Source organism: Ornithodoros turicata, chromosome 1 (genome assembly GCF_037126465.1).
Source record: "Ornithodoros turicata isolate Travis chromosome 1, ASM3712646v1, whole genome shotgun sequence".
In the NCBI taxonomy this organism is placed as follows: Eukaryota; Metazoa; Arthropoda; class Arachnida; order Ixodida; family Argasidae; genus Ornithodoros; species Ornithodoros turicata.
This window is the reverse complement of record NC_088201.1, coordinates 194,059,282-194,072,429: the sequence shown is the minus strand read 5'-3', so window position 1 is coordinate 194,072,429 and position 13,148 is coordinate 194,059,282. Positions and strand designations below refer to the sequence as shown.

General features: G+C 46.4%; 1 protein-coding gene across 1 annotated transcript in view; it reads right to left on the bottom strand.

The window, feature by feature from the left end:
• The window catches only part of LOC135378915 (uncharacterized), a 385,731-nt gene that overhangs the window by 279,934 nt on the left and 92,649 nt on the right, over nt 1-13,148 (bottom strand). Inside the window, exon 5 of the mRNA XM_064612080.1 lies at nt 3,641-3,767. Within this exon, the coding sequence (XP_064468150.1) occupies nt 3,641-3,767 (127 nt within the window). The remainder of the gene's footprint in view (nt 1-3,640; nt 3,768-13,148) is intronic.

The window sequence follows — 13,148 nt, the reverse complement described above, 5'->3', positions numbered from 1 at the left end:
GTTTCCACAACTCTCAGAAATAAATCGGCTACTAAGTGTCAAGAAACAGTTCAATTTTTTACCCTTATTTTATGCGTAAAATATTCACGGAAGCTACCATGATGCTTATTTAGGTGTATAAGCTTTACACATACTCCATCACTCTTAATAAATGTTAAGAATTGGACCGTTTCCTGACACCTATTTTAAGGGCTAATACTTTACACATACGGCAACTGTGAAACAATCCCAGCTATTTTTCATCTCAACCGTGTCCCGCATCCCGCGTAGTAAGTGTCAGTGGGAGCAGGCAGTAAACGTCACCTCGCAGTGGATGGTGATCATGGGCATGTATTGCCGCATGTGCTTGCGTTCCAACAGGTTCGCTACCACATGCCACTGCCCCGACGTCCACGACCAGCATGGAGTTGCTCAGGTGACATTTCTGCGCTTCTGCTGTGCCCCACTTGACGCGCACTAATCGATAATCATGGTGGTGAAACATCTGTGTTTGCGTCGGATGTCATCTCCAATGCTGTGACAGGCAGACCAGGGTCGGATTTAAGGGGGGGGGGGTTATACGGCTGTGTTCCCTATATAAAAACCCTATCTCCTGGTGAAGCTGTGCTGCAAAGCACGGACTTTCCTTAAGACCCCCCCCCCCCCCCCCCCCCCATGACAGACCCTGAAATCCGCCCCTGAGGTAGATGCGCATCGCTTCAGGACTCCTACGAAGAACAATGCAAAGCACACCTAGTTGGGCATACAGCTTCACCAAGGTGTGTAGTCCGCCATTCACTTTAGGTATCTGACAGGAGCTGACACGTCTCCGAAAGGGAGGAAAAAGAGGGGAGAAGGGAAGAAAAGAGGGAGAAAATACAAATAGAGCTATTATAGTACCAAGGAAGTCTAACCTCTGACTTCAGATGTACAGTATGTAATCTAAAATGTGCCAAAGATCAAGCGTAGAGAGCATGTGGAATACAGCACAGCAAAATGTCACTTTCTAGTTAGCTTATTACTTCTCCACACACACACACATAAATGGGATGATGATGTGGTGGGTCATTCACGGCCCTTATGGCGGTACACTGCCCCATTGCTCTTGTGGAAGGGATGAGAAAGGGATGATGATGGAAATGTGTCCTATTGTGTGTTCTAAACAGCACTTCTGCATTAGGAAATAACGAAGTTGCTCGCAGGCTCCACTAGATCATATCCGGGAGGAAATCGGAGCAAATGTAGCCGAGATAAAGTTCCCTTTTCGCTGTGTGAAATGGCAACCAAGATTCCAGACATATGTTTTTTGTTTTTGTTTTTTTACGTTTTCCAAGCTCAATTTCCGCAGGCAGAGAAAGCTAGTAAAAGTAATACAAAAAATTGAGTCAAATGATGGGAAAAGCAACGCTGCCCATCACAAATATGCACACATAAACTTGACATTCACCTACTCGTTGCATTCAAACCTATAAAGCACTTCACTGCAAATAATTCAGCACTGACTCGCCAGAAACAGCGAAGACTCTGACACTTCCGCCTTCTGCATGGGACGTTGAAAGCGGGGGGCCTGAAAGACCACGTAAAGCGCATCGCGAGTCGATTTCGTCCAAGCGACAGGCAAAACAAATATAAAACGAAAACGCCCAAGCCAAACGTCCAAACGAAAGCCCTGCTGCTGTTTACCTGTATCTTCGTGGCTGACTGCAGAGTATCTGTTGCCAATCAGTTCCTTGAAAGTTTCACAAACTCAAAGTTCTGCGTGTACAACTCTACATGGAAACACCTACACTTGCCCTGTGAAACACCAGCGAAGCAGTTCGCAGGACCACAGTCCGGCGTCGACGCTATGATGGAGGCGCAAAAATACTCCAAAAGCCGAGAGACGACATATCTAGACAAAAAAGTAGAGAACTCCGACTTAACATAACAAAATATCAAAGTTTACTCAGACGTTTCGTCCGTCATGCGACGGACATCATCAGTGCGAAACTGAAATTCAGTTTGGCACTGATGATGTCCGTCGCATGACGGACGAAACGTCTGAGTAAACTTTGATATTTTGTTATGTTAAGTCGGAGTTCTCTACTTTTTTGTCTAGTCATGATGGAGGCGTTGGAGCTCAAATTTGAAACTCTCGCTGTAACGTTTAAGCGCGATTTGTTTAGGAGGAAAAGAGAGAGGAAAGGTGGATGGGGACTGCAAGGAGATTATACAGTGAAGACGCCATTCAGGCTTCTTGTGAGAATGCAGCCGTCAACAGAAAATTTTAGGCGTAATAATTTAAGTGTAAGGACGCATCCATCTCGAAATGGCCGCTAGAATAAATGATATTACGCCTAAAGCGAAAGTCCTAACGCTTATACCGCCTGATTTTATTCTTAATAATTTCAAGGGTAAGCCTGACGGCTAACATTTGTCGCGTTTTTGGCGTTTCACATCTAAATAGGCGTTAAAAATGCTGTAGGTGGTATTTTAAGCGGTTCATTTCTGAGAGTGTACGCACGAAGAGAGTATTTTATATCTGCCGTTATTCGTAGTGTAAAATTTGCATCCGGAAACCCATCTGTGAAACCACTACCACTATGTTCGGCACCGGCCGACCTACTTCCCTAGATTTTCGTCCGAAACAAAAGTGATTAGATATTAAATAAATGAATTTCAAAGATGATCGCTGCTTCCGAAGCTATAAAGGCTCCGGAAGCATGACGTCACACGCTAGCCGGAAGACTGATTGCGGCACTCAGAGGACAAAGGTCCAGAAAGGGTACAGATTCCTTCTCTCAAGGGTCGCTCTAATTGGTTCTTAGGGAGGGGCGTCCTCTAACTTTTCGAGAGAGGGAATTCCGGCAAACTCGCACCATGCCGCATGTGCTTTTGCCATGTATTTCATCGAATAACTGTGAAACTACGCCAGTATTTCGCGCGGGACTTTCGATATCGTGGCCGGTGGCCAACAAGGGATAAAATGACGCTATGGTTCCCAGATCGATTGGAACGCACGCGACCGTCTGCTTGAGAGGAGCTTCGGGTGTAGTTCCGTATTTGGACTACTCGTTTTTAAAAATCAGTGAAAGCGTTATGAAGGTAAATATCGCATAGAAGTGGAAGAAGGTCATATACTGAATCTAAAAAGGTAAGAATTATAAAATTCTAAGGACTAGAAGATTCTTCATATGCATTTCACCAACATCATCTGATTTACTTCTAGCGCAGGAGAAACACGGAAATGCTAAGCCTAACGAAATCGAAGCTTGCCACCTTGCATAGAGGTAGGGTCGTTGAATTTGGCTAAATCACCTCACTCCCCCCCCCCCCCCATGCATGCACTTGGCGGTGCTGGAACCGTGAGTGTGCCTCGGGTTAGATCAGAAGGTCCTCAGTAAAGATGGCGGATCGCCTTCAAGTCGAGGGCGATAATTTAATTTGTATACGTTTCAGTCGATATACGAGGGTCATTTCTTTTAATTTCGTTACCAATTGGATCGTCTTTTACGTAAAAGCGCTTCGTTTTTGTTTTTATTCTGTTTTCTTTACAAAAAAGCCAGTGGTCCCGATACGGAACTACATCCGGGGCTTCTTGCACTCCTCCTTTCGGCTTTCCATTTGCATTGGACCACTATGTATGTTTCTATGTATGTTTTATATGACATAATATAAATACCTCGAGATGTGCAGTAGAAGACATAGAAATCATCATGAGGCGTATGAAGACTTTTGTTCGTATCCATTGAAGAGTCAGCGTAGCTGAGTGGAGAGCCCATTTTGTCTTCCCCTTTACCTCGACAAGACTGGAAAGAAAGGCAAATTGCGCGTAACTGGAACAGGAAAAACAATTATTTCACGCATTCGAGCTGTCATACTTCCTCGGTCTTTATACAGGGTGTCCCAGAAAACGTGTCATTGAATTATAATAAAAAAACTACATCACCTAGGGTCATGCGGTCAATGGCATTTGTTCTTATTGCGTTTTTGCCACCTCCTCATGCGAATGTCGTGTAACGTAAGTTTAATTATGTAAGTTTTTGCGAGCTTAAGTCGGAAATTTGCCTAGTAAAGGTCACTTTTTTACCCCACCAATGTGAAGAGCGTGTCTAATTTAGTCACATTAATGATAATTGACAGAGATATTCAGGAGCTATCCCATCGGAAAAAATAGCCGAACATCATGCTGTACGGAGGTCGCACAGAATAGCGCACAGTGAATTTTTCAGCGCAATCTTTGTCAGTCCGACGAAAGGAGGTTGCAAACCCAGCCCTCCCCGACATCGCAGAAAGAGATAAAACAGGCACAGCTTATCACGTCCGACTTTCGCTGGGACAATGCTTTCCCTCTCCCAATTTTAAGAAGTGTTACTTTTTCTACTATCACTCTGTGGGCTGGCTGCGGAACCTCCTTTCGTCGCACTGAGAGCGATTGCGCTCAAAAAGTCATCGCGCGTTATGGTCCGGTGCCCCGAAAAGCATGATATTCGGCTATTTTTTCCGATGGGATAGCTCGTGAATATCGCTATCAATTATCATGAATTTGAGTGAATTCGGCACGCTCTTAATATTGGTGGGGTAAAAACGTGACCTGTACTTGGCAAATTTCCAAGTTCAGTTCGCAAATATTTACATAATTAAACTTGGAGTACATGACATTCACATTAGGAGGTGGCAAAAACCTAATAAGAACAAATGCTGTTGACCGCATGATTCTAGGTGGCGTAGTTTTTTTTATTATAATTCAATGACACGTTTTCTGGGACACCCTGTATGTACATGGGTATTAGATGATGACGATGATCATAATTACAGTTTTTTGTCGCATCAAAAACAAAGGTCATAATATGGGTATTAGAAAATAACAGTGATTGGCGGCAGCCTTCACAGCATGTAGCTAAGCTAATACTTCAATTACTGAATGTTAGTTGAAGTTGAGTTGGGAGCTGTTTATGGCTATGTAGCTAGAAGTGCTGGTTAAACCCAATTTTCCTGTAGTTAACGATTGTGAATGACATGAAAACGCTATCAAGTCCACGAAGGGCGACATAATTCAAACGGCAAAAAAGCATGTAGTTTTATTCTGAATCTTTTGTGCAGAATCTGCACTTCCTCAGAAGAAAAAAAAGGACACTCAGTGGAATCTTCAAGGATGAAAGATCGAATGCAAAATTCAACTACAAAGAAATAAAATACGCCAGTGTATGACAGGTTATAGTGAACAACGACGAGACAGGGTCATACAGGGAGAATGGGGAAGACAGATCTCTCGTCCAATGCTAAGGGTATCGTGATTTAATATATTGAAAAAAGTAACGAGGACAGAGTTGTGGATGTATGGAAAAGACGAACCAGATTACACTAATGGAATATGACATTACTTAGTATGTTTATTCACCCACAACGGTGTCCTTTTTAGGCGTTTCAAACAATTCAACCCCGATGGCCTTAGCGTTGAAACAACAATAACAACTTTATTTTCGGCCTTGGAGAGTGGGGAGTTTCATCGCAACAGGCGATACTCTACCCCATTGCTTGGTGGAATGGGGGGAATAAAATAACGAGCCCCTTTACAATAACGGTCGAAGTCCGATGGTGTCCAGTTGGTGTCCAACACCTTAGCGTTGAAGATTTAACCTTGAGCATTGAAAAGATGTGTCTACAGAGTAATATCCACAACATAATGCATATTTCCGGCTTTGTATTTTTCTACATGTTCATAACTCTGTCCTCGTTAAACCTTTCAAACCATTAAATCCCGATTCCCCTAACGTTGTGTAAGAAATCTCTCTTCCACATTCTCTCTGTATGGACTCTTCACTTGTCGCTACGCACTGCAAGCCGTGCCGCCTTTCTACATTTCATTACTTTGCTGTTCAGTTTTTCATCCGCTCTTTCCTGTTTTATTGTCACAGAGGGCGATTTTGTATTTATTACACACCTTTCTAACGATATGTGAGAGCAGCACAGACCCCGTGTCTGTTCTTGAATTATGCGCCCCTGCAGTCATTTTCTCGAAGAAAGTATGTAACTACAAGATGACTAATTACCTAAAATAAATTCATCATCTCCGTAATGAGAATATTCGTAACAAATGTGACATAGTAGAGTGGGAAGCAATTAATGCTCTCTGAAAGTCACCCCATGTCTAAGAAGTCCTGAGACGCGCGCGCGTTCAAATATCAATAGCCGAATTTTGCTGTGTATATGAGCGGTAACCGAAACCGCGTCGATCTACGTCAGGGTGCCATGCGCTTTGGAGTGGCGGGGATGCCTTCAGTGGGCGCTGGTCTTCTCTCAAGATTAAAGACTTTCCAGCACAGATAAGACGCCGTCGCTGAAGCCCCATCCCCCACTACCTTCCCATATCGCCTATTCCAATTTTACCCAATCCTTTCTAGCCTATTATCTTCCCATCCCATAGCGTGCTCGGCAACCTCGAACTGCGCGGGGTCCCATTTCGCCTAATGGATGCCGCAGGCATTCCCATTTCGTCTAATGATCCTTGTCACGTGAAGAAAAAAGCCGATTCCTTGGCAAACAGCCAACAAAAACATGAATGATGTGAGGATTCCTTGTGTCATGTGAAAACTTTAATTGATACGAATTATTCTACTATAAAGGGAAAGGAACACATTGGAAGTCAGGCCACACCGTACGCGCCACAGAAGTACATACGATAATTGAGTCCAGTCTGACTTGCAGAGGGCTGTGATTTCGTCGGGTTCGGTATCAACAAATCACAAGGCACCCAGGGACACTTCAGAAATAAAATATGCCCAGACCGTTTCCCCTCCATCCCCTCTATAATCTGTTATGTTGGGCATGGCCACTACTTTTTGCTTTCTTTATTGCATGCCACAGCTTTGTATTGCGAATGCATATCTTAGAAAGTAGAATGCTTTGCTCGCTATGGAATTTTCCCTACGTAACCACTAACCTCCTTATCTTTCATTCTCCCGCAATTCTCCCGCAATTAACCACCTCACAGCAGTACGTCGCCGAGCCGAGAGAACGGCTCGCCGAACTGGGCAAATTCCTGACATCGTGGCGTACCGCCGGATGAAAGCTAAAGTAACACGAGAACTTAAGTCGGAGGACCGCAAGCGTTGGCGTAAGTTTTGTCACCACCTTTCACCCCGCCACAAAGATCTGGAGAACAATTCGAGCTCTGAAGGATGCACCCCCCCCCCCCCCAAAAAAAAAGAAAAAGAATCCTCTCGCCCCATTGGCTATCGTTATGGGTGTAGACGAAACCACGCTCGCGACAGATTTCTACGTCGCTCTAACGACATCAGCGGCTGCCTCAACGTCTGCAGTACACCACAGTTTCGTCCGGAGCCTGCAGACAGAAATCCTCCAAGACTTGCCCCGTCCACCGCCGGTTATGGACCGCGACTTTACTCTCATTGAGCTGCAGACTACGTTGAAACTTGTGAATGTGCGATCGTCCCCAGGAACCATGAAACCATGACGACCGTCACTCCTAGCTCTCCTTCATGTTTATAATACGCCTTGGAGACAGGAATCCGTACCATCTACTTGGAAGGAGGCTTTAGTTGTTCCAATCCTGAAACCAGGCAATCCCCCAATGCCCTATCCTCCTTTCGCCCCGTGAGCCTGAGAAGCTGTATGGGCAAACTGATGGAGACAATGGTTTTGCATCGCCTCGACTGGTGGCTCGAAACACAAGGTGCGTTCCCTCAGGAAATGGCTAGATTTCACCGCCACCGAAGCTTTATGGATCCAGTTGTCGATCTGGTCTCTACAGTCCAACATGCTCGTGCTCATTGGCGGATCGTTGTACCGGTCTTCCTGGACATTAAGCGCGCCTACGATACCGTCTCACACATCTGTGTCCTAAACGGGTTGCGGTCTTTTGGATTATCTGGTCGACTTTTCAGCTGGCTTCACGATTTCCTTACGGACCGAACTGTCGCTGTCCGCACATCCCACGGCCAAAGCCCCAGCACCCTGTTCATCAAGGCGTACCCCAAGGAAGCATTCTCTGTCCTACACTTTTTAATGTGGTCATGTCAGGACTAAAATCGATAGTTCCACGCAAGGTCACATTCTCCGTATATGCCGATGACGTTGCCCTTTGGGCAGTAGGCAAGTCACGACCAGCCATTGAGCGCCGCTTACAACAATCCTTAAACAACGTTCATCTCTGCCTTATGCGACTTGGAATGAACCTTTCGCCCGAAAAGTACGTCGAGCTCCCTTTCGCCAACAACGCTATGAGTAATTTCCCTCTTTGGGTTGGTGCACGGAGGCTCGAGCCTGTGCGTTCCCATCGCTTCCTTGATGTGGTCCTGGACTCCCACCTGCGCTGGGCTCGTCACATTAAGCACCTTGAAACCAAAGTGCAGTGATGGCTTCCTGCCATTCAACATCTTTCTGGCTTCGGCTGGGGCTGTGATCAACGCTCCCACTTAGCCGTTCACGCGGATTTGGTGAGGGCGACTGTGCTCTACAGCCTTCCAGTCTTGCATACGGTTTCTACAACATCGTTCAATACCCTTCGGTCCCTGTTCGCCCGAAGCCTTCGTCGCTGCATTGGCGTTCCAAGAATGGCTGAAACACGGCAAGCCCTAGCTGAAGCTGGAGAACTCCCGGTGGAGGTCCTCCGTGAGCGGGAAACGGCTCGACACTTCCTCCGTTTGCGTGCGAACGTTCCCCGTCACCCACTCCTCAGGAAAATTCGATACCGTCCTGAAAGTGATTTCCATCGCGTGGCGCAGAGGACACGCCACGCTCTCACTGGCCTCACACCTAGGATTGTCACACCGCTGCACGCCCCCTGATCTCTGCCTGTGCCACCCACCTTCCCACGTCTACCTGACCTCCAGGTCCGCAGAGCTCAGGTTCCCCTTCAAGTCCTTCGAGCCCATTTTTATGCTCTCGTCGATGCCGAAGCAGCTCTCCCGTTTCGGACACGGACGCGTATTGCGCTGCTGAGAGGCGTTCGGCGGTCCATACTTCGAAGCCTTGTTACTCCTCTGGCCACCCACCAACGGGCTGCCGACATACTACCCCCCGCCATGCTGAACAGAGTTGATCCAGCGCTTGCTTTCCGCATGCCAGCACATATATCTCGTCAGTCATTAGTTCATCGAATGCGCCTCGACGTGGCCTTCACAGCACAGTGGCGCTCTCTTTGCCTTTTTGGACGCCACAGGACTTCGATCCTCATTGTAACGGGACCCATTATTTCCTTCCCCGCTTCTCCTCCAGCACTGGGGTAGAGTACCGCCCCCGGCGATGAAACGCCCCACCCATCATCCTGAAATAAAGTTGTTCTTTTTTCCCCTCAGACAGATCATGCGACAATGGGATATTAGATTATCTGCAAGATTCAGGCTGGCTTGTTCAAGGACGTTCCCCCAAAGTGCGTGCTCTTCGGGGTGCAGCTGAAGGCTCTCTTCGCCTTTTTGGACGTCACAGGACTTCGATCCTCATTGTAACGGGACACATCGCTTCATTTCCTGCTTCACCTCCAGCAATGGGGTAGAGTATCGCAATCCGGCGATGAAACTCCCCACCCATTATCCTGAAATAAAGTTGTTGTTGTTTTCCTTATCTTTCGGAATGCTCGCCCATTCCTACCTGTTGTCCCGCTTCGTCCCCGCGTTCGTGAAGATCACTTCATTCACATAATCCCTCGACACACTAACAAAGCGGCCACTCACTCCCGCCGTAGAAGCCCGTACGTAACCTTTCTTCCCTCCAGGCCCATAATTCCCATGAACCTTTAAAGGGACTATCGCATCCATCCCGGTCGATTCCGAAACTTTAGTACCACAATATTCCTCGGCGATCCCCGACAAGAGCAGCGAAAACCCCAAGTGAATAGTTTACGTATATGCTGAGCAATCTAATGAAATACATCGAAAGAGCAGACGACGGAGTATGAAGTCCCTCTCCACATCGTCTCCCCAAAGTCTAGAAGACGTCACGCCCAACAGGGCCAATGAGAGCGCGCCTTCTCGCACAGCTGATCGGTGCGGTCGGCGAGCCTCTGAAATACCAGGCGGCGAGCAGACAGCCAGCGTCATGTCTGAATCGTCGTAATACGAAAGTGACGTCGCGTCGCTTCCAAGCTATTCTTGGCATTACAGCGTTGAAGAAATTGCGTTAGATGACGACCCTTACACCACAGACCATCTGCCACTTGACCCTGCCGTAATGAAGGTGCAGGCAGTGAAAACGAACCGTCCGATGGCGACGACACTTCCAGGTAAGCCTATCATATCCAATCGCTCATGATTATTGTGCACTGCCCGGCATGTTGACATTGGTCCACTTGGAAATGACAGATGCCTCTGCCTGACAAACACCGGGTGTCGGTTCCTCGGGAACTGCCGGGATAGCTGTATCGCCGATCACCTGCTCCTCAATGGCGTTTGTCTGCGGAGGGAGCTCGCTGGTTGACGCACCCATCTTTTGTCGTGATGACCACCGCGTATTCTTGAGCGAATTGACAACTTACCATCTCCAAAGCAGACGATGTCTCTGAGAGAAAATGGGGGAACGGCGCCGGCGGCGCGCCGCCCTCGCATTGGTCCTGTTGGATCCTACGTCACAATGATGTCATCGGAAGTTTCGCTGATCGAAAAAGCTCGTTTATTTAAACCCCGAACATTTCTCAGCAGTGAAAATCGGTGAAATCGATTGTCGGATGATGCTAAGCATCATCGTTACCATTTCTTACCCATGTCTCCGGATGCGATAGTCCCTTGAGCACGTCACACCTAACCCTTTAAATACCATGCCAATGACGAGGACGGTGCTCAAAAGAAGAACAGTCTCTTTTGGAAATATCAGTGGCTCCTGTCCTGAGGCAACCCCTTCGTACTTGTCTATGGGTTCGCTGGATTTCTATCCCGGCTACGTATGTCTAGGTTGTTCAGCTCCTTAGGACAAAAGACGCCGCGTGGTTTTGCCAAGGTGCCTGGCATGAATCCTGTTCTCTTTTGATCAGGTATCAGAATAGCCTCTTTCTTGATGAAATGTTAATTTGTGTAATACTGTTTGTGTAACGTTTCAATTTTTTCCTCACTGTAATAACGAAATGAGGACATATAATTTTTGTTGGGGGTGGACCTGTCAGCGCCAAACTGTCTTTTAGCGTGCAACCTAGTGCACTTGATAGAAACTTGGCATGCAAGCTCGGCAATACCAGATATAACCTGGCATCGTCATATTAGTGAAATAATTATACCACAGCTTTTCCCGGTGATTGTAATCCAGGCGTCATCGCCATTTTCACAAGCAAACAGTGGCGCAGCTATAATATGTATGTGTACACCACGTTCTCGTGTACGTTCTTCCTCTGCTTTAACGTCATCGCATATGAATGTTCGTTCCTGATATTAGCTCATTCGGCCCTTCAACTCCCAAACTCTTATTTAATAGTCATTTTCTCAGTCTTTCCTGGTATGTACCACCCATGAATGTTCAGTAAACTGTGTGTTTCCAACTGTCGTATTCATGAATTTACTTCCTATCCCCCTGGTCTATCTTGTCCCCCCCCCCCATAGCCCTCTTTGAACTGTAGAGTACCTAGTGCACTTGATAGAAACTTGGCATGCAAGCTCGGCAATACCAGAGATAACCTGGCATCGTCATATTAGTGAAATAATTATACCACAGCTTTTCCCGGCGATTGTAATCTAGGCGCCATCCAAATTAATCCACGTGCCATGCAAACTTTATGGGGCATGGATTAATTTAGCTGGCACTTGGATTAAAATCGCCGGGAAAACCTGTAGAATTCCACAACTATTTTACTTTGAGGGCACACATGTACGCCTGCGTACGACGATCTATATCGTTATCTTTTTTTCTTTTTTTGTATTTTAGGGTCTCACCATTATCCTGAGAATCCCGGCGGAAGTGATGTCTGGTAGTAAACTGGTTCATCCATCAGTTGGACACCAACCAGCGGACCAAGGTTTTGTCACATTACCGTGATCTCCAAGTAACAATCGTCCTATATCCTTAACTGGCATTCCATGTAAGATCCTCGAGCACATACTTCACTCACACATAGTTAGCTTCCTTGAGAGGAACAGCTTCTTCTTCCCCTATCAGCACGGCTTTCGCAAGCGTCTGTCTTGTGAAACACAACTAGCAGGCTTCATACATGACATAACATCTAACTCAGACATTGAATGTCGTACCGATGCGCTTTTTCTTGATTTTTACAAAGCTTTCGATAGGGTACCACACGACAAACTCCTTCTTAAGCTTTCTGTTCTGAATCTCGACAGCAATGTAATTCAGTGGCTACGTAATTTTCTCTCGCAACGTGTTCTCTTCGTCATTTGCAGTGGTCACGATTCATCATCACCCCCCGTTAGCTCGGACATACCCCAAGGATCTGTACCAGGCCCCCTTCTTCTTCTTCTTTTTTTTTCAAAATCGTTTTTCCTTCAATCGTTCAATCGTTTTTCCTTCGTTTTTCAAAATCATTCTTAACGCACCGTCCTAGAATAGAATGACCTTCGGAGGAACATCCCTACAATAATACAAACTCAAGAATTTCGTAATGCTATCTCAGTTCTGTTCTCGCAGTTATTATCTGGTTACCTTCCTATGTGTTTTCATTGTGTACAGTACCTCTTAACAGGCCATACCAGTCGGGGAGCAACTCCGATTCACGATTTTCCCGATTCTAGATGGCGCCATGCTCGCCGTCCTTATCACGCCGTTCGCCTCCGACTCCCGAAATAATCCCCATTGTGCATGGTTGACCTCGCGAGTATAAGGCGATCCGCGCCTTCTGCGCTGTTTGTCTAGAGGTAAAGTGTCGGACTTTGCCACGAAAGGGCCGCAGTTCGATTCGAGACATTCACGTGTTTTTGCTTGTCTCCTATTGTTATATGAGTACTTTATATTTATTTTGTTGTTATATATTTATGCTACAATTATTGTTTTCACAAGTTACTGGCGCCGGTACTGACTGATTATGGAATTTTTAGTTGCTCTTCGTATTGTTTTACTAGTGCATACTTACTGTATGGTATGCCGACGTACAAGTGTGATCGGATAGTACGGATGCTGGTATCTCGGAGGCTCTCAACTGGATCTACCAGCGGCTGTAAATTAGGCGATACACGTTGCCTACACACAGCGCTTACAATGCCAGTCTGGAAAATCTAGTGCTCGAAACGGTATTCCTT